This window comes from Carettochelys insculpta, chromosome 2 (genome assembly GCF_033958435.1).
Source record: "Carettochelys insculpta isolate YL-2023 chromosome 2, ASM3395843v1, whole genome shotgun sequence".
NCBI lineage: Eukaryota > Metazoa > Chordata > Testudines > Carettochelyidae > Carettochelys > Carettochelys insculpta.
The window spans coordinates 266,407,090-266,427,957 of record NC_134138.1 but is presented as its reverse complement, the minus strand read 5'-3'; the positions used below and the strand labels follow the sequence as shown (position 1 = coordinate 266,427,957).

General features: G+C 46.1%; 1 protein-coding gene and 1 long non-coding RNA gene across 13 annotated transcripts in view; one reads left to right on the top strand and one right to left on the bottom strand.

The window, feature by feature from the left end:
• PRKAG2 (protein kinase AMP-activated non-catalytic subunit gamma 2) overlaps positions 1-20,868 on the bottom strand; it is a 401,630-nt gene that overhangs the window by 86,669 nt on the left and 294,093 nt on the right. Inside the window, exon 1 of one of the 11 annotated variants that reach the window (XM_074985103.1) lies at positions 5-297. The exons of the other annotated variants lie outside the window; for them this stretch is intronic. Within the exon in view, the coding sequence (XP_074841204.1) occupies positions 5-67 (63 nt within the window). The 5' untranslated portion in view covers positions 68-297. Of the gene's footprint in view, positions 1-4; positions 298-20,868 lie in introns of those variants that run through there. 11 annotated transcript variants of the gene reach the window in all.
• LOC142008130 (uncharacterized) lies at positions 182-13,005 on the top strand. 2 transcript variants are annotated; one of them, XR_012644086.1, is made up of 7 exons: positions 182-320; positions 3,683-3,850; positions 4,445-4,775; positions 8,717-8,746; positions 9,605-9,713; positions 10,920-11,646; positions 11,789-13,005. It is a non-coding gene; the product is annotated as an uncharacterized LOC142008130 (long non-coding RNA). The 2 variants fall into 2 exon arrangements; XR_012644085.1 differs by having other exon boundaries at positions 9,605-11,646.

The following is a 20,868-nucleotide window of genomic DNA, read 5'->3' as shown; positions in this document are numbered from 1 at the left end:
TTACACACGCTGGGGGAGGGGAGAAGGCAGCACCGCCTCCTCCCGCCGGCGGCTGCTCTCGGCCCATTAACCCTTTACACGCAGGTGGGTTCGGACTGGGTCCGTTACAGCAGCCGCAGGCCTGTATCGGGGGAGGTCTCGCGTCTTCTCAGCTGCCTTCCAGTCAGCGAGCCGCCGTTTACGCCCGTTGGATTCCACGGGGAGCCAAAAGAACCTTTCGGTGAGACAGTTCCAGCCCTTTCCTCTCCCCGGGCCCTTACTGGAATTTGGAACTTTCCATTTTGCTGCAATCTAGCCGGCGGCTCTGCACAGGAGGGAAGGTAACTACCATTCATCCAGAGAGCGGCGGGGGGGAGGGGGAAGGCGGTGATTGCGCTATTGGCCACCCCTCACCCCGGGTCCAACCGCCCACCTTTTCTCACTCCGTTCTGCAAGGCAGGGGCGGGCGCTTATCCTTGCCCTTCTTCCCCCAAGAGGGGTAACCGGAGACGAAAGGCCCTCCCCGTCAGCCGGTGTTGGTATTGTCCGATGTGTTCACCTGCTCAGGCAGCCGTGGAAGCAGCCAGTCCCACTGCCCTCGGGGGGGGGGGGGGGGGGCTGGATCCCACCTCCTAAGTGTTAAGGGTGGGCTACCTTCATAAGGATGTGCTGCTCAGGTGGCCGTGTGGACCAGCCACAGCTACAGCCAAGAGAGACCAGTCCCTGCTGCAGTCCCCACCCTCCCAGATGCGTCACAGATCGTGGGGTGCACACAGACCCATCCCCCACAACAAGCATTTCACACCTACTGTAGCCCCAACCTTCCAGTAGCACTGTGAGACCACGCAAGAGCCAGACCCCAGCTGTACGGGGGCCTACAGCATTCTGCCAGTCCCCGCAGACTGTGGTCTAGCTTGAGCTGAGGGGCAGGTTGCCCCCCCCCCCACGCTGGAAAAGACCTTTGAGCTGAGGGACAAGTTGTGCACGTGCACACGCACACGCACACACACACAGCTGGAAAAGACCTTAGGAGGTCACAGAGTCCAGTCCCCTCCCTGCCTTCTTAGCAGGATGAAGAACCATCTCTCTCTTTTTTTAATCTCATTGCCCCAGATCCCTAACTGGCCTCCACAAGGATTGAACTCACCTCCCTGGGTTTAGCAGACTAACGCTCAAACCACACTGCATGTGCAGGCCTCTTTTCTCTGGAATAAAGACAGACATTCTTGTCCAAGAGTTAAGGAAATATGGACTGGATCCTTGGACTATAAGATGGATAGCAAGCTGGCTTGATGGTCAGTCCCAACGGGCAGTGGTCAATGGCTCAATATCTGGATGGCGGTCTGTTTCAAGTGGAGTGCTGCAAGGCTCAGTTCTGGGGCCGGTGTTATTCAACATCTTTATTAATGACCTGGATGAGGGACTGGATTGCACCCTCAGCAAGTCTGCGGATGACACAAAACTAGGGGGAGAGGTAGATATGCTGGAGGGTAGAGAGAGAATCCAGAGGGACCTGGATAAATTGGAGGACTGGGCCAAAAGAAATCTGATGCGGTTCAATAAGGAGAAATGTCGAGTCCTGCACCTGGGGCGGAAGAATCTCAAACACTGTTACAGGCTGGGGACCGACAGGCTCAGCAGCAGTACGATGGAAAGGGACCTAGGGGTTATGGTGGATGAAAGGCTGGATATGAGTAAACAGTGTGCCCTTGTAACCAAGAAGGCTAATGGCATACTACGGTGCATTAGGAGGAGCATTTCGAGCAGATCTAAAGAAGTAGTTATTCCTCTTTATTTGGCACTGGTGAGGCCACATCTGGAATATTGTCTCCAGTTTTGGGCCTCCCAGTATAAAAAGGATGTGGATTTGCTGAAGCAAGTTCAGCGAAGGGCAACAAAAATGATTAACAGCAACGAAGGGTCCTGTGGCACCTTATAGACTAACAGAAAAGTTTTGAGCATGAGCTTTCGTGAGCACAGACTCACTGATGCATCTGATGAAGTGAGTCTGTGCTCACGAAAGCTCATGCTCAAAACTTTTCTGTTAGTCTATAAGGTGCCACAGGACCCTTCGTTGCTGTTACAGATCCAGACTAACACGGCTACCCCTCCGAAAAATAATTAAGGGTCTGGAGCACAAGACCTACGAGGATAGGCTGAGGGAATTGGGCTTGTTTAGTTTACAGAAGAGACGACTTAGAGGTGATTTAATAGCAGCCTTCAACTTCCTGAAGGGGAGCTCTAAAAAGGAGGATGAGAAACTGTTCTCAGTGGTGTCAGATGGCAGAACAAGGAGTAATGGTCAGAAGTTGAAGAGGGAAAGGTGTAGGTTAGATATTAGGAACAACTACTTCACCAGGCGGGTGGTGAAGCACTGGAATGCGTTGCCTAGAGAGGTGGTGGATTCTCCATCCCTTGAGGTTTTTAAGTCCCGGCTGGACAAGGTCCTGGCTGGGATGACTTAGTGGGGGTTGATCCTGCTTGAAGCAGGGGGCTGGACTAGATGACCTCCTGAGGTCCCTTCCAGCCCTGTGATTCTGTGTGTGTCATTGTTCCCCTCTGTCCTCATTAGTTAGAGGTCCTGAAGTAAATGAAACTGTAAGGAGTGTGGGGACTGGATCTTGGAGGGATGTAACAAGCAGTATAGCCTTCATGTTCCTGGCAAGTTACTGTACTTGTAGTACTGGCTGCTGGGCAAAATGGGTGCACCCTGCTCTAAAGTGAACGTTCAAGTTTTGTGAATGGTTTCTGCTACACGGGTGCTATAGCTTGTTTAAATAGAGTGGGTCTTTGCCATGTTAATGACTATGTGTAAACTATATTAAGTTTCTTACTGTACTTCCATCTGTTCACATACAGTACACATTTTTTAAAGTAAGGGCTACCCACAGGAAAAGTTTTCCAAGGGATGGGATAGAGTCTTCATCATTTTAAAACTTTAAATCCAGATTAGGGATCTGTCTAACTTAAATGCTGTGGCACATGATCAGAATTGTTGATGCAGAATTAATGGGTGAATATATGTGACTTCTGTTATGCATGAGGATAAAGTAGATGATTAACAACCCCTTCTGGTAGTGTAGTTTATAATTTAAAAACTGATAACCTGAAGTCGCTAGTCACTAACTATTTGCCATAAATCACATTTTCTGAAACAAGTTAAGGTAAATAAAGTTTACATTATCAGTCTTCTACATCGGGGTATACTTTGTTACCTAAAATCACTGGTTGCTAGTGATTGGCAGAGAGAGGTTCTGTGGGACTGAGTTCTTGTCTTATGAAATTGCTCCTACTTTACCCCATTATCTAACCCTTGTTGTCTCCTTCTGGTAGTTCTTTCTAGTTCTTACTGATTCTCACTATTTCCTCTCTACCCTTTTATTTCACTGCCTTTTCCTTGGCTGGCTGCTAAAAAGGAACCCAGGCTTCTGGCTGTTGCAGAACTCTAAAGAAAACATTTCTTCTCCTCAGAAGTAGACATTTCTTCTCTCTCCCTTGCTGAACTGTGGCAGCAGATGCTAATGGGAATTAGAAATGCCCCACGATGCAGAGCATGATGCTTCGAAGCAGTCATAGCAACCTTGCAGGGAATACTAAAGTTTGCTTGGGTCCCAACCCTGGGCACTACCTGCAGAAGGTCAGGAACTCTTCCAAGTAGAAGGTGGATAGAAGACTAAGGCATTCAATATTTCTTGCTTTCCAGCTGAATAAAATTTGCAGATGCAAAGAAGATCCCACCACAAAATGTGTTAGTGAGAATTAAAGGTTGAGATGGGATTACAGAACCTTAACAATTTCAGCACAGTCCTCCTGCTGCCATCAAGAGGCAGTGCAGCACAGCTCCAAACAAGGAAAATAAAATGCTCAGGGGGTAAGTGACTGTTTTCTACCAGAACAACAAGAAGTCCTGTGGCACCTTATAGACTAACAGATATTTTGGAGCATAAGCTTTTGTGGGCAAAGACCCACTTGCATCTGATGGAGCAGGTCTTTGCCCACGAAAGCTTATGCTCCAAAATATCTGTTAATCTGTAAGGTGCCACAGGACTTCTTGTTGTTTTTGAAGATACAGACTAACTCAGCTACCTCTCTGATACTTGTTTTCTACCCCTTAACAAATCCTTTCCAGTGGACATTAATATGAGCCCTCACTTTCTCAAGAAGAGGGAGAGTCTAATATTTGATCATAAGAAAGAACACCATGAGGACATCATGTAAAATTTAACTTTAAACAACTTGTATAGTATGTTGTTTTTTGTAATGGTGAAATATTGTAGATGATCAGCTGTGTAAACCACCAATTTTGCATTCACTAATAGCAGTAATTACATTGCTTCAGAACATCCACGGCATAGTAATTTTATTTGAGCTGTACTTAACCTCAAAACAATTTTCCTTTCCTATTTATTTTCTTAATACTAACCAAGGTAAAATGTGCTTCTTGCCCATTTTTTTTGTTTAACAGATATAACTCCAGAGCCTTTGGTGTTCCCAGTGGGGAGCCATCACAGCTCCAGCTGGTGAGGTGCTGTACAAATTCTGGGAGGAGAAGCAGAGGCTGCATCTACACTATGAGATGAATATTGATTTTGTAATTCTGGAATTTATAAATTCAATTTTGACTCTCCTCACAAAGTCGACTTATTGCTGCCACACAGTTGGCAAACATCGACTGTTTCAGTAGTGCATTGTGGGAACCTATCCCACAGTTCCCTCATCCCCATAGCATTCTGGGTATGCTTGTTGGTCTTTGACATCATCTTACCACATTGCATTTTCCTCATTCCCCTCCCATGGTAAGCAAAGGGCCATTTTTCCCAGCAGAAGGAAAGAAAAGTAGGACATCCACAGAGATGGCAAAAAACTTTACAGAAATCTCTTTCTTCTGTAGCTGAATTCTCATCTGGCCATCCACTGAGTGTTCCCCCTCCTGTGATTGCATCTGACCCCTGAAAATAATATATTAGCTGCTCGGGGAGACTTCCCCCTGGTGGCAGCAAGTCCCAGTGGTCCCGTGCTAGGGGTGCAGGAGGGATTCAGTGGAGGGCGAGTTGAAGTACTCCCCCAGATTATCTTAGCCACTGGGGGAGAGTTCCTCCCAGTGGCAGCAAGCCCCAGTGGTCCCATGCTGGGGGTGTGTGAAGGTTCTGTGGGGGAGGCAGTTGAAGTATTCCCCCCCAATTATTTTAGCTGCTGGGGAGACTTCCCTCTGGTGACAGCAAGCCCCTGAAATTCTTTCCTGCCCTTGGAACTCTAAATGCACATAAGCTAGGACACAGTGCTGCCTGGCAGCACGGTCAGCACTGAACGGCACACACATCCTTTTACTGGGTCAGAGGCTACCCATGTGATGTGGCTGTGTGTGGGAAAGACCCCCACTGTGTGGTGTCTGTGGGGGAGGGATGGAGGGAGGATTCATGCACAAATATGAACCACTGAGAAGAAGTTTCTTGGGCTCTTATGCAAGCATGACCCCCCACAACAGCCTTGTTGCTACATGGTGTGGCGGGGCAGCAGCTGGCGCCTGGCAGCACAGGAAAAAAAAAAAGTGTAGAGACAGACCCATAAACTCCCTGCAGGGACTACTGTAATGTGTAGATGTGCTCACAGCGCACATACCAAAGAATCAGAGAATCATAGGGCTGCAAGGGACCTCAGGAGGTCACCTAGTCTAGCCCCCTGCTTCAAGCAGGACCAACCCCAACTAAGTCATCCCAGCCAGGACCTTGTCAAGCTGGGACTTAGAAACCTCTAGGGATGGAGAATCCACCACCTCTCTAGGTAACGCGTTCCAGTGCTTCACCACCCTCCCGGTGAAGTAGATTTTCCTAATATTCAACCTACTCCTCTCTCTCTTTAACTTCAGACCATTGCTCCTTGTTCTGCTATCTGACACCACTGAGAACAGTCTCTCACCATCCTCTTTAGAGCTTCCCTTCAGGAAGTTGAAGGCTGCTATTAAATCACCCCTCAGTCTTCTCTTCTGTAAACTAAACAAGCCCACATCCCTCAGCCTCTCCTCATAGGTCATGTACTCCAGCCCCTTAATCATTTTGTTGACATTTCGCAGGCTCTCTTGCAAACATGATTCCACAGCCACAGGCTTGCTGGTCACGATTTGAAATTCACGGTCTTCCTGTTACCTAATTCCGGCATACCTGGAGAGCAGCGGCCAGAGTACAGCGCTGAAGGGCATTGTGTGGTAAATAAGGGACACTTCTGGAGGCTAATAAATTCAATTTTAACATGTGGTGCTTCCACGCTGGCCTTTAATTAACCTTTTGAATTCGAGGTTGATGCTATACCCAGCAGATAACACCAGTATTGTATTCTTGATATTAGTGCTCCCTAAATTGAGCTAATGATATTTAAAGTGAAGACAGTCATGTGGTAATATCAAGCTAACTGTCTTACATTTGAATTCATCACGAAGTGTAGACACAGCCAAAGTGTGGCAAACAACACTTCTGTTCGGAGGAACAAAAAGTAAACTTGTCAGAATAAAGAACACAACTGACTTATCTTAAAAATATTTACCATGGAGAAAAGGGTGTAAAAGGTTGCCATCTCTAAGTTAAAAAAAAAAAAAATCAGGACATCTTGGATGATCCTGAGCCCATAAAACTGAGCAGCTGAAATTGCATACTAAGCATCCTTGTAGACATCCCTAGACAATTATCTTCAAAAAGTGGTGCGGGGCAGGATGACCCTGGCAAAACATGGATGTAAAACTTCCAATAAGAAATGTACATATTTCTGAAGAAAGTTAATATTGGTGTGACTAAAGAAGTAGTAAAGCATGTGTTTGCAGGATGGGAGAATGAGTTACAGAAAGTTAATTTTTTTAATTAAAAGGATGAAAATTACATGTAATTGGAAGTCCAAAAAGGTATTCATTATCACAGAAATATCATATGGTATGTTTTAGCAAGGTCCCCAGGGATTGGTTCTTGCCCCAAAGCTGTTTTCATTAGTGACCTGGAATAAAACTAAATCATCACTGATAAAATGTGTAGATGACACAAAACTTAGGGAAGCAATAGAGGAGGACAGGTCAGTGATAAAGACTAAATTGATAAAGACTGCTTGACGAGCTGTGTATTCATTTTAATACAGCTAAATATAAATGTATACATCTAGGAACAAAAAAACATAGCCCATACTTACATGATGGGGGACACTGTTTTGTGAAGCAGTTATTGAAAGAGATTTGGATGTTGTAGTCAGGGCTCCCTCTAATTTTTTCCATCCATGGGTAGAATAAATTTTGTTATGTGCAACAAGGCATATGGGGATATGCACCATCAGTAGCAACATATGCAGCTGTCTGTGGGTGTGTTTTTAATCAGCTGCATGGCACCTGAATCTCTTCTAGATGGCCACTCAAGTGGTCAGCTTACAGGGGACACAGGTTATGGTGGATAATCAGCTGAGTAACTGTTCCCAGTGTGATACTGTATCTGAGGACTAATGCAATCCTTGGCTGCGTAAATAGGAAAATTTCATGTGGGTGTGAGAGGTTACTATGTGTGCAGAAGTGGTGTAGCTACTCCTGGAATAACGTATCCAGTTCTGTGCCCACAATTCAAGAAAGATATAGATAAATTGGTGAGGATTCAAAGAACCATGAGAATGATAAAAGAATCAGGAAACATGTTTTAGTGTGACAAGCTTAATAGACTGAGCTGCTTTCAGTTTATAAAAAGAAGGCTCAGGTATGACAACTACAGATTGTTAGTATTATGACCAAGCTCCTAATTCTGCAGGGGGTCCTATGCTTCTGGGTAGCTGTAGACTGAGTATTCTCCATGTCTGGGGAAAACAATAAGTCCCACTCTAATTGCTCACCTCAGTAGCTCACTGTAGTTCTCCACCTAACCCCTTTACTGTAGGGGCAAGCTGTTAGTCTGATTTAGCCACTCATCATCAGTAAAGCAGGGGGAAGGAAAGGGAAAGGAAAACTCTTAGGAAGAGGTAGACTCTAGAGCAATCTGTTGACAGAAGTTACTGTCAGAAGATATCTTCCATCAAAACTGTTGACAGAAGCAGGTCTTTGCACACAAAAACTTATGTTCCAAAATATCTGTTAGTTTATAAGATGCCACAGGACTTCTTGTTGTTCTCTTACACACAAAAATGGATCACTTTCTCAATCCACTCTTTTGGCAGAGAGTGGCTGGACTGCCCAGCTGCTCTCTTGACAGAGCAGCCAACCAGAAGCACAGCAGACAGGGCTGCCCGCTGACCCAAAAGCCTTGCCTGTCAACATGGAGCCCCCCAGAGTGTCCATACAGCTTTTTTGTCAACCAATTCTGTCAAGAAAGGTGTTCTGCCTCAAAGGGAAGGGACAGAAGGCTGTGGGCAATACTGATTTCAGGGGACCAAAAGGGCTGTTCTTCAGGCAGGGATCTCCCTACCCCTTGCTCCTGTCTGTCTGCAAGGTTCTTTCCTGGTAGCTGACTACATCTCTACTATTCCTGTTTTCTAGTAGACCATCCTCTTCCTACAGCCCTTAGAATACTACTGAACCAACTGAAGGGGAGGCATATAACCAGGTCTAGCTGATCCTTGATTGGCTCCAGATGCCTCAGTTAACCTGTTTTCACTCTTTAATGCAAGCTCTTGATTGAGTTCTGGTGTCTTAATTAACTTGGGGTGGACCTTGTTTGGTTACCAGGGAAACAGGGACTTGTTTAATTTGGAGCTCATATACATACTTTCTGTTACTTTCTTGTAGCCTTCTGGCCTGACACCATCACAGTCACAGGTAACAAATATTTAAATAAATTATGCCAGATTTTAAAACAGTTTAACACAACACAATAAGCTATTAAATATCGGATTTTTTTAAAAAAGGTACGCGATTGTGTCTTAAACTTGACACACATGCCCTGAAAGTACACAATGCATTTCACGTGCTATAGTCCATAATAAGACCTAAGACATTTAGGCCAAAATCATGCCATCAGCTTTATGCCAGCAAATCTCACAAGTCTCATTCCAGGATCAGAATGTCACATTTTTGTATGTGGAAAACTGTATCCAATCTGAGAATACTAAGACAAATTCCATGTAATCTAAAGATAATTATTAACCTCTGGTAATATTTAGAACACTACATTGCAGATAGCTGTTTTACCAAAACATCACTATGCTATAATGGTCTCTCAATTGCTCACAAAGGCTGAAGAAACTGACAGTCTCCATTCTTTCAATGGAAACTCCATCTCTCACTCACCCTGAATTAGCCTAACAGCATATTGGCATGCTAATATTCTGAGATCAGTGAACTACATCAGCACAACAGGATGAGTCATTAAGGTCTAGGAGAAAATCTGTTCTGCTTCAGACAAGCTATAACTCCCATTACATTGATATGATATGGTATAATGCAAGAACATCTGTGTATTCAGACTATTTAATCTGCTGTCATAAGAGGTTTCTAATAGCTCCTTTTGTCTTATAATAGGAATAAAAAGTATATACTAGTTTATCCTAATATATATGTGTGTGTATATATATATATGTATACACACTCACATCATGGCTTTGTATAGACTAGGAGTTAAATGTAGGATGTTAGAATAAAGAACAAAGAGTCCACTAAAAACTTGTAGTTTTTCAGGTGCCACCAGACTCCTTGCTGTTTTTGCTGAAGCAGACTTAACAAAGCTACCTCTCTGAAACCTGTGAGAATGTGCTAGCTAACATGCTTGAAGTCTTCTCTAGACAAGGTAGTGCAAACGTCAACATGAGTTAAAGACTAGACTCCCCAAAAGTAAACAAAAGAATTTTGGGAAGGGGAGAGCTTAAATCACAGCAGCAAATTGCTTATTTTTTTCACTGTTTTCCTTGTCTGATGTTATAATGTTAAAGTTAATGGGAGTTACGTATATTCAGAAGGTGAAAATGTATCCCTGGGATTTTCTATATACTTACATTAAAACAATATTTACCACTTTCATCTATACAGCAGTTTACACTCAGTGTTAGTCCATCTTCTCAGATGAGGAAATTGAAGCAGGGAGGGTTTGATTTGCATAAGACCATGGTGGAAGTTAATGAAAGGGCTGGGACTAGAATTGGAAAGTTCTTGGTTCCCAGACCTGTGCTCAGGCCAAACCACTGGGGAAGTCTATGTATTGCTATGCTGGAAGTACTGTTTTAATTTCCAATTTTATACTCCAAGTTGAGCACCTCATTGAGACTGAATGTTAAGTATGGGGTAAAGAGGATAGGCAGGAGCAAGTACCTAATACTGCTAAACAGGCCTCCTTAAATCAGTATTCACTGGGTCTGAGGAAATCCCATACAGTCTTCCTTATGTAGCAGATGCAATACAGGTATGAGTTGGGGAGCAAAGTAGGAGATCCCAGGAGCTCTGAGAAAGACATACAGAAAGGTAAACCTGAAACACTAGAAAGGCTCAAATTTTCATTCTTTATAACCCAAAATCTAGTTTCTTTCATTAGCGGTTTTAGTTGTGCAAAGAATGTTGGCTTAGGCCATAAATAAAAGTGAAAATTTCAGACTTGATATGTTTAAAAAAGAAAAAAAACCCGCATCATGGCTACGTCTACACTAGGACACAATGGCCGTGTCTACACGTGCCCCAAACTTCGAAATGGCCATGCAAATTCCATGAGCTCATGGGAATAAGGGGACTTCGAAGAAGGTGGCGTCCTTTCGAAAAAGAGCCCCGTCTGGACGCGCCGCGCGGCGGCAAGGTGCGTCAATTTCGAAGCGCCGCTGCCGCCCACATGCTAATGAAGCGCTGAATATGCATTTCAGCGCTTCATTAGTAAACTTCGAAATGGCCATCTGCATGGCCATTTCGAAGTTTGGGGCACGTGTAGACGTAGCCAATGTCGAATAGCCTATTTCAAAGTAAGAACTTCGAAATAGGCTACCTCGACGATAATCGTCTTCACGTCCTCCAGGGCTGGCAACGTCGACGTTCAATGTTGAAGTAGCCCCGGAGAACATCAAAAAGAGCTGCCCCGTAAGGCAACACGGAGTGTCCACACACACAAGCCCCCTCTTTCGAAATAAGGGGCCAGGGAAGCCCACAGACCGGCTCACAGAGCACACTAGCGCTTCTGGGGCAGCTGCAAGCCACTCCCTTAAAGGGCCCCTCCCAGACACGCTCGACCTGCACTGCACGAGCAGCCCTGTGTTGGTGATACAAGCCTCGCAGACATGGACATCCAGCAGCAGCTGGAAGCCCTACAAGCTGCCTCCTGCGGACGAGGCACCCTTCTAGATGTTGCCCGGGCAGCCGCCCAGCGGTTTCTGGAATGGGAGCCCTCCCCAGGAGCACCAGGAGACGTATCCGACCAGTGGGGCCTCCTCACCCTCCCCCGCCGGGTGCCCTGCCAACTCTGGAGCTACCCCTCCAGCACCAAGTGGTGGGAGCACCTGGTTATGGGGGAATGGAATGATGACCAGTGGCTGTGGAACTTCCGCGTGAGCCGGCAGACCTTCATGGAGCTCTGCCAGTGGCTCACCCCGGCACTCAGGCACCACGACACTCGGATGCGGCGTGCCCTCCCCGTCGAGAAGGGGGTCGCAATAGCTGTCTGGAAGCTGGCCACTCCAGACAGCTACCGCTCTGTGGGACAGCAGTTTGGAGTGGGAAAGGCCATAGTCAGGGCTGTCCTCATGGAGGTAAGGAGGCCTGAGGCTAAACCCCCTGCTGGGGAGGGGGGCCTGGGTGAGTGGGGCCTGGGAAGGGGGCCTGGGGAGGGGGGACCAAGGAGGGGGTCATGCTCTGCAAACCCTCACAGGCACCTATGTTCCCTCCCCACAGGTGATGCGTGCACTCAGTGCCCTGCTGCTGAAGAGGGTTGTCCGAGCTGGGGACTGGACGCGGCCATCGAGGGATTCACCGCCATGGGATTCCCCAACTGCTTTGGAGCCCTTGATGGGACCCACATCCCCATCCGCGCCCCAGACCACAGTGGTGGCCGCTACGTCAACAGGAAGGGCTACCACTCTGTGGTCCTGCAGGCCATGGTCGACAGCCGTGGCCGCTTCCAGGACATCTACATGGGCTGGCCCGGCTCTACCCACGACGCATGTGTGAGTCAGGCTGGATGTCTGAGGCAAGCAGCAGCTCCCAGTGGCTAAGGATGACCCTGGGGCTACAACTGGCAGGTAACACATCTGCCCTAAACAAAGAGGAGGGAGGAGCTGAGCTTTTTTTTTAAATCAGGGGGCGGCAGTTAGGAAGCGAGGGAAAGAGAAGCTGGAAGGCAGCCAGCCTGTGGAGGGGGAAAGCTACACCCCAGAGGGGCACCCCTCGGGGTCTTCTCCCCAGGACGGGTTGGAAGGACTGTCTCTGGCTGCTGTACTGTCGCTTCTGTAAGAAACTGGGCATCTGTTGCCTAATAAACCTCCTGTTGTACCTGCTGAGTGAAAGTCACTCCTGCCAGCGGACGGGGTGCAGTGCAGGGGGACCCCTAAACCCCATCACACCCGCGTTTTCCAGAATTCGGGACTATGCTGCCCACTGCAGGCGGGGACCTACATCCCCCAGAGGAATCTCCCTCTGGGGGATACCACCACCGTACCCCTCTGCCTTGTGGGGGATGTGGCATACCCCCTCCAGCCCTGGCTTATGCGGCCCTATACAGGCCACCTCTCTGATAGCCAGGAGCGCTACAACGTCCGACTCAACCATGCCCGACAAGTGGTCGAGCGAGCCTTCGGGCGCCTGAAAGGCCACTGGCGTTGCCTCCTGGCATGCCTAGACCTGCGCCTCCCAAACATCCCCCAGGTTGTGGGGGCCTGCTGCACACTCCACAACCTGGTGGAAAGCAAAGGGGAGGCCTTTGTGCAGGGCTGGGCACAGGAGGCCACAACAGCCTACCTCCAGCTAGCCGCCACCCCGAGCCGCCGGGCCCACCAGGATGGGGTCCGGGTCCGGGAGGCCCTAAGGGAGTACTTTGACCAGGGGGCCCAGTGAGCGACCCCCCCGGCCATCCCCGCATCCCCGCCCCAGCACCCACAGCTCACCCTCACCAAAAGCACATGGGACACAGGTTTTTGGAAAAATAAAACTATCATTATTTTTACAAGAACAAAAATGTCGCCTCTTTTCGGCATATAAATAATATTAGCAAAAATAAAACAGATTCAATGAAAATAATAACTAATATACAATTGGGGACATCTCTAAAAACTATTACGGGGGGTCAACTATAAATAACTATGTACAGGGGTGGGGACAACTATGTACAGGGGGGAGACGTGGGCACACCACATCGGCCCATCATTTTGGGGCAGGGGTGGAAGGGCGCGAGCCCCACCGAGTTCGGCTGGCCGGTCCCCCTGTCAGCCGGGGTCCCTGGTGAGGCCGGCTGGGGGCCAGGAGCACGGGGAGGTATGGCCGAGGCGGGTCCTTGGCCCCGGGTGGCTCTTGCTGTGAGAAGCTGGTGGGTGGGGCAGCAGGCGGGACATCAGCAGGCGGGGCGGCAGGGAGGGCAGCACGGAGGACATTGCGGGGAGGCAGATGGGCCACCAGCTCCTCAAACGTATTGGCCACCCTGTTGAATGTGGCCATGAATTCCCGCCAGGCCTCCCGGTGCCAGGTGGCCTCCCATTCCTCGAATTGGAGCCTCCGCTCCATGAGGTCCGCCTGGCGCCGGAGGGCCACAGCCACCTCTGGGTCATAGGTGGTGGTGCGGCGGTGTCCTCGGGGGGGGTGGGCCCGTACTGGGGCAGGTGGTGACCCCAGGAGGTGGTGCTCCTGTGTTCTGGGAGGGCTGTTGGGGATCACGGATGGTGCGGGTGCAGAAATAGGGGGAAAGGGGGAAGGGAGACCGTGAGTACCCAGCCCTGACCCGTGCCCCCCCCATCCCCCCAAGGGGCTGTGTCTCCCCCCCATCCATCCCCCATTGGTGCATGCAGTGATCCTGTGGGTGGCCCCCTCCAGTGGTCCGCCTCTCTCCCCTCCCACCGGGGCTGGGGCACGGCCCTGTCCATGGGTGGAGGTGCTGCTGGGCACTGGTGGCTGTGGCACCGTCCCTGTGCTGTGGATTGCCCGGGCCATGTCAGGCTGGGGTGTTGTGGGGATGTGTGGGGCCCCCGGTCAAGTGGTGCCTCCACCCCATGCTCAGGGGGTCTGTGCCCTGTGGGGTATGTACCTGACGGTGCACTGCCAGGCTCTGGAGATGCCCATGCAGCGGACACCCGGCTGGAGCTGTGGGACCGGATGTCCATCACGAGCTCCCCCTCCTCGCTGGACCACTCAGTGGCTGAGGTGGAGGGTCCCGGCTTTAGCCCTGGGGGGGCAGGGCTGGCCTCTGGACCTCACCCTGTCTCCTAGGCCGGCTGGGGCTCGTCGGCCGTGGTGTCAAGGGTGGCTGGAGGGGAGGAGGTGCCCCGGGGGCCCAGGATAGCCCTGAGCTCCCGGTAATAGGGGCAAGCGGCAGGGGCAGCCCCAGACTGGCTGGCTGAGTCCCGGGCCCGGGCGTAACCCTGCCGCAACTCCTTGACTTTACTCCTGACGTGGTCAGGAGTGTGGGCAGAGTGACCCCGGGCAGCCAGTCCCTTGGCCAGCCGGGTGAACGCCTCTGCGTTCCGCTGCTTGCTCCCCATGACGTGCAGCACCTCCTCCTCCCCCCAGAGCCCCAGCAGGTCTCAGAGTTCAGGGTCAGTCCAGGAGGGGCCCTGCTTCCTAACCCGCTGGCTGGAGGCCTGGGATCCCTGGGATGGGTCAGAGCGGGAGCTCTGGGGGTGCTCTGGAGGCTGGCTGGCTGCCATGATGGTGTCTATCTGGCTGTGCAGGGACACCGCGTGGCAGGGCTGCTGCGCACACGCTGCCAGCTTCCTGCTACGGGGTTTCTGGGTCCCTGCAGCTTTAAGAGCCACTGAGTGCAGAGATCATAGAGCCCCGCAGGGGCTGGACAGAGCGTCTCAACCCCTCAGCTGATTGCCACCATGGAGGACCCCGCTATTTCGAAGTAGCGGGACACGGATCGTCTACACACACCCTAATTCGATATTCAACGTCGAAGTAGGGCGCCATTCCTATCTTCTGATGGGAACAGCGATTTTGATGTCTCGCCGCTTAACTTCGATTTGAACGTTGAAGTAGCGCACGGCACGTGTAGATGCGACGCGTGCTATTTCGATGTTCTGCCAGCTACTTCGAAGTAGCCGGCTACTACAGACGTAGCCCATATGTATTAAAAAAAAAAAACCTTAAAAGTTAAAGGGTGGAAATGAAAGTTAATGTATTCACAACCTCCTCTCTACCAACTATCCTTCCACATTCATTATCATCCTGGCCCATTGGAGCCTTCCAGATTTTCTCGGCCTTCATGTAAGTATTACCATTTTGGAATAAGGCTGACCCCTTAATTGTCAGTATATACATATATAGATATATAAGAATTTAAAAGATTTTTTAAAGCAAAACCAGTCCAAAATGTGAACCCCCCCAAAAAAAAACTTCAAAAAATTGTTTTGAAAAACAATTTAAAATTGTCTTTCAAAATAAGATGCAGCCTGTCAAATTTAAACTGGTTTGTTATGGGTTTATTTTTCCACAATATAAAAGGCTGAACATCAGCCTTATAATGGAATAATAGAAGAATTGTTTCATCATTACTAGTAAGAAAGGACCCATCTCTCCATATTAATTCATTAAAATGTACTAATACTATTTACAGTCTTATGTTTTCTGCTCTTAAACATTTTAATAGTCATAAGAACATAAGAACATAAGAATGGCCATATTGGGTCAGACCAAAGGTCCATCCAGCCCAGCATCCCATCTGCCGATGGTGGCCAATGCCAGGTGCCCCAGAGAAGGAGAACAGAAGACAATGATCAAGTGATTTATCTCCTGCCATCCATCTCCTGCCCTTGTTCTGAAGGCTAGGGCACCATACTTTATCCCTGGCTAATAGCCATTTATGGACCTAACCTGCAAAAATTTATCAAGCTCTTTTTTAAACCCTAATAGAGTCCTGGCCTTCACAGCCTCCTCGGGCAAGGAGTTCCACAGGTTGACTGTGCGCTGTGTGAAGAAAAATTTCCTTTTATTAGTTTTGAACCTACTACCCATCAATTTCATTTGGTGTCCCCTAGTTCTTGTATTATGGGAAAAGGTAAATAATTTTTCTATATTCACTTTCTCCATACCATTCATGATTTTATATACCTCTATCATATCGCCCCTCAATCGCCTCTTTTCCAAACTGAAAAGTCCCAGTCTCTCTAGCCTCTCCCCATATGGGACCCGTTCCAAGCCCCTAATCATCTTAGTCGCCCTTTTCTGAACCTTTTCTAATGCCAATATATCTTTTTTGAGGTGAGGAGACCACATCTGCACGCAGTACTCAAGATGTGGGCGTACCATAGTTTTATATAGGGGAAGTATGATATCTTTTGTGTTATCATCAATCCCTTTTTTAATAATTCCTAACATCCTATTTGCTTTACTAACTGCCGCTGCACACTGCGTGGATGTCTTCAGAGAACTATCCACTATAACTCCAAGATCCCTTTCCTGATCTGTCGTAGCTAAATTTGACCCCATCATGTAGTACGTGTAATTTGGGTTATTTTTTCCAACATGCATTACCTTACACTTACCCACATTAAATTTCATTTGCCATTTTGCTGCCCAATCACTCAGTTTGCTGAGATCTTTTTGTAGTTCTTCACAATCCCTTTTGGTTTTGACTGTCCTGAACAACTTGGTGTCATCTGCAAACTTTGCCACCTCACTGCTTACCTCATTTTCTAGATCATTGATGAACAAGTTGAACAGGATCGGTCCCAGGACTGACCCCTGGGGAACACCACTAGTTACCCTCCTCCATTGTGAAAATTTACCATTTATTCCCACCCTTTGTTTTCTGTCTTTTAACCAATTCCTGATCCATGAAAGGATCTTTCCTCCTATCCCATGACCACCTAATTTACATAAAAGCCTTTGGTGTGGGACCGTGTCAAAGGCTTTCTGGAAATCTAGGTATATTACGTCCACTGGGTGCCCCTTGTCCGCATGTTTATTAACCCCTTCAAAGAATTCTAATAGATTAGTTAGACACGACTTCCCTCTGCAGAAACCATGCTGACTTTTGCCCAAAAATTCGTGCTCTTCTACGTGCCTTGCAATTTTATTCTTTACTAGTGTTTCTACTAATTTGCCTGGTACTGATGTTAAACTTATCGGTCTATAATTGCCAGGGTCTCCTCTAGAGCCTTTTTTAAATATTGGTGTTATATTGGCCGTCTTCCAGTCATTTGGTACCAAAGTGGATTTAAAGGATAGGTTACAAACCACTGTTAATAACTCCGCAATTTCACATTTGAGTTCTTTCAGAACCCTTGGGTGAATGCCGTCTGGTCCTGGAGACTTGTTACTATTCAGCTTATCAATTAACTCCAAAACCTCCTCTAATGTCACTTCAATCTGAGTGAGTTCCTCAGATTTGTCACCTAAAAAGGCTGGCTCAGATTTAGGAACCTCTGTAACATCCTCAGCCGTGAAGACTGAAGCAAAGAAATCATTTAATCACTCCGCAATGGCACTGTCTTCCTTGATCACTCCTTTTATATCTTTATTGTCCAAGGGCCCCACTGCTTTTTTAGCGGGCTTCCTGCTTCTAATGTATTTAAAAAACATTTTACTATCATTTTTTGAATTTTTGGCTAGCTGTTCCTCAAAATCTTTTTTGGCTTTTCTTACTACATTATGACACTTAATTTGGGAGTGTTTATGTTCCTTTCTATTTTCCTCACTAGGATTTGACTTCCACTTTTTAAAAGCTGCCCTTTTCTCTCTCACTGCCTTTTTAACATGGCTGGTTAGCCATGGTGGTTCTTTGTTAGGTCTCTTACTGTGTTTTTTTATTTGGGGTATACATTTAAGTTGGGCCTCTAGTGTGGTGTCTTTAAACAGTTTCCATGCAGCTTCCAGGGATTTTAGTTTAATTACTCTACCTTTTAGTTTCTGTTTAACTAGCTTCCTCATTTTAGTGTAATTCCCCTTTTTGAAATTAAATGCCAGAGTGTTTGACCGCTGCGGTGTTCTTCCCAACACAGGAATATTAAAAGTTATTATATTGTGGTCACTATTTCCAAGCGGTCCAGTAACAGTTACCTCTTGGACCAGATCCTGCGTTCCAGTCAAGACTAGATCGAGAATTGACTCTCCCCTTGTGGGTTCCTGTACTAGCTGCTCCAAGAAGCAGTCATTTAAGGCATCAAGAAATTTAATCTCTGAATCCCGTCCTGAGGTGACATGCACCCAATCAATATGGGGATAATTGAAATCTCCTATTATTACTGTGTTTTTTATTTTGATAGCCTCTCTAATCTCCCTTAACATTTCAGCATCACCATCACTGTCCTGGTTAGGTGGTCGGTAATATATTCCTAATGCCATATTCATATTAGAGGAATGAATTGTTATCCATAATGATTCTATGGAACATTTTGATTCCTTTAGGATTTTTACTTCATTTGATTCTATATTATCCTTCACATATAGTACCACTCCGCCACCCGCACGACCTGTTCTGTCTTTCCGATATAATTTATATCCCGGTATGATAGTGTCCCACTGCTTGTCCTCATTCCACCATGTTTCTGAGATGCCTATTATGTCAACTTCCTCCTTTGATATGAGGTACTCCAGTTCACCCATCTTATTAGACAGACTCCTAGCATTAGTGTAAAAGCACATTAAAAAACTACCACTATTTATATGTCCACCTTTCACAGACGCGTTGGATTTTTTTTTATATGCGATTGTTTAACATCTGATCTTGCCCATATATTATTTCCCACGTTCCCTATCCCCATCCCGATCACGTTCCCTAGTCACACAGAAAATAGCTGTTACATTTTAAAAAATCATAATAGACATTTCTACTCAAATCCATATTCTTTCAGCCATTAGCATGTAGCCAATAAATATACCGAGAGGACCTAACAATTTAAAAATCAGAACTAATCCTTTTACTTAAATAAACTGCTTTTCAAGAGTTGATGGATAATTTATTAAAACTGGACATCAGATACTTTTCTCAGGTGGCAGGAGACTGCTGCACAGATGGAAGGATCCCAGTGTGCTTACAACGAACAAATGGGAACTTGACATGAAGAACTAGCTCCATCATCTCTTCTTCCATGGGATGCTGGTTGAGTGTAATGATACATTTATTCAGATTTGATTTCAGAATCACAGACTAAGTTTTCAGTTGATAATCCAGAGGGAATATGGATAACAGTACACCCAGGCCACAATGCAGCTAAGCATTAACACATTTTTAAATCCATCCATATGGAAGACATTTAAGTACATTCAACTTAAATGCATGCTTAAGCACAAGCCTGAAGTTAAACAGGTACTTACTTGCTTTTTTGAATAGGGAGGAACAATTTACTCACGGCCCCAGAGCAAAGAGAGCAGATTCTGATACCGTTTACAGTAGTATAAAACTGTAATAATGCCATTCAAGTCTGTGAATCTAAAAATACCCTTAAAAGGTAGAAAACAATCTAGTTTGTGTCAGATTGCTGCAATGAGTAGTTTTCGTGGTACAGCTTTTCCTCTTTATCTTGAAATCACTGGAGTCAGTAGCCAAAATTCCATTGATGTTAATGGTACTAGGATTTCACCTCAGGTGATTATTCTAGTGGTTGTCAAGTCTCATAAGGACTTCCAACAGAGAATATTTGATATTTTGTGGATTACAGATTTTGAACTGAATGCAGCACGTCTATATTACAAAACTGAGTTGACTATTAAAATAGGTAAATGTATTACATGTGCACCCGGTGTTCACATCGGCCAACACATTTATATTAAAAAGAGTTGAAATAAAACCAAGGGAAGATTTGGCAAGAGCTCACTTCTTCTGTTCTTCTCTGCAAACAACACTATGAGGTAGTGTTGGCTTTGAGCTCCATTTTAGCTAAGCCCTCACTGTTTAATGCAATTTATATAAAGTTTTGTGTATATCTAGAAGCAAAAAAAATTAGGCTTAGTACATAAATTTCTAACAGGATACTCTAATTCCTACAGAAGAGTGAGAAATCACTTTCTACATATAAACATATTTTTGTTTTCCTTTTTGCTGGAGAACCAGATTTCATGTTAAATTAAAATACTCTAAAGCAAGGTGTGTTTGAGTAATACAAAAGGTTACATATTATTTTGCAGTGATTGGGTAAAGACTCAGAAAATCTTTGTTGCAAACTACAAGTCTGCATGAAACAGATTTACTAAAGTATTGTAAGAAAAGTCTTAGCTGTCCTTCATTTTAAAAAAAGTGCATTCCCAAACATGCATTAAATATGTCTGTCTTAAAGCATTTCCACTAGTCACGTTTTCCTGAGCAGAAAAAGCAATGACATTAGTGTTACCGTTATGCTTGGGAAGCCAGTTGTACAACTGATAGTTTAACAGTAAAGTTTAATGTCCCTGCAAGTACTTCAAAGAAGAAAAAATATCCCTTGCTTTCAGAAGCTTAATATATTGGAGAGCCACAAGAAGGAATTCCCATCTACATGCAAATCAAGGCACAACCATCTTGAATGCACAAATAGTTACAAATGGTAATTTTCCCACCATTTGCTAAAGTTTTGTGCTACAATTATAATCTTACACAACTGGAGTATTTAAAAGATACTCTCTTCAGAATGCAACAATGCATATTTTAGTTTTTTTTAGTCATATAATAAGCCTAAATATTCTTAGTAGGTAGCAATTTGTTTTAGCAGATTTAATTTAAAACATTGTTATTCGTTGTTTCTGAATTAATTGGTCTTGCACCAGAAATACATAAAGACTAAAGTGGTCAGAAAAGAATAAGGGTTAGATCTGCTTGCTGAATTAGACACAAAAGCTCCAATTTGTTGTTT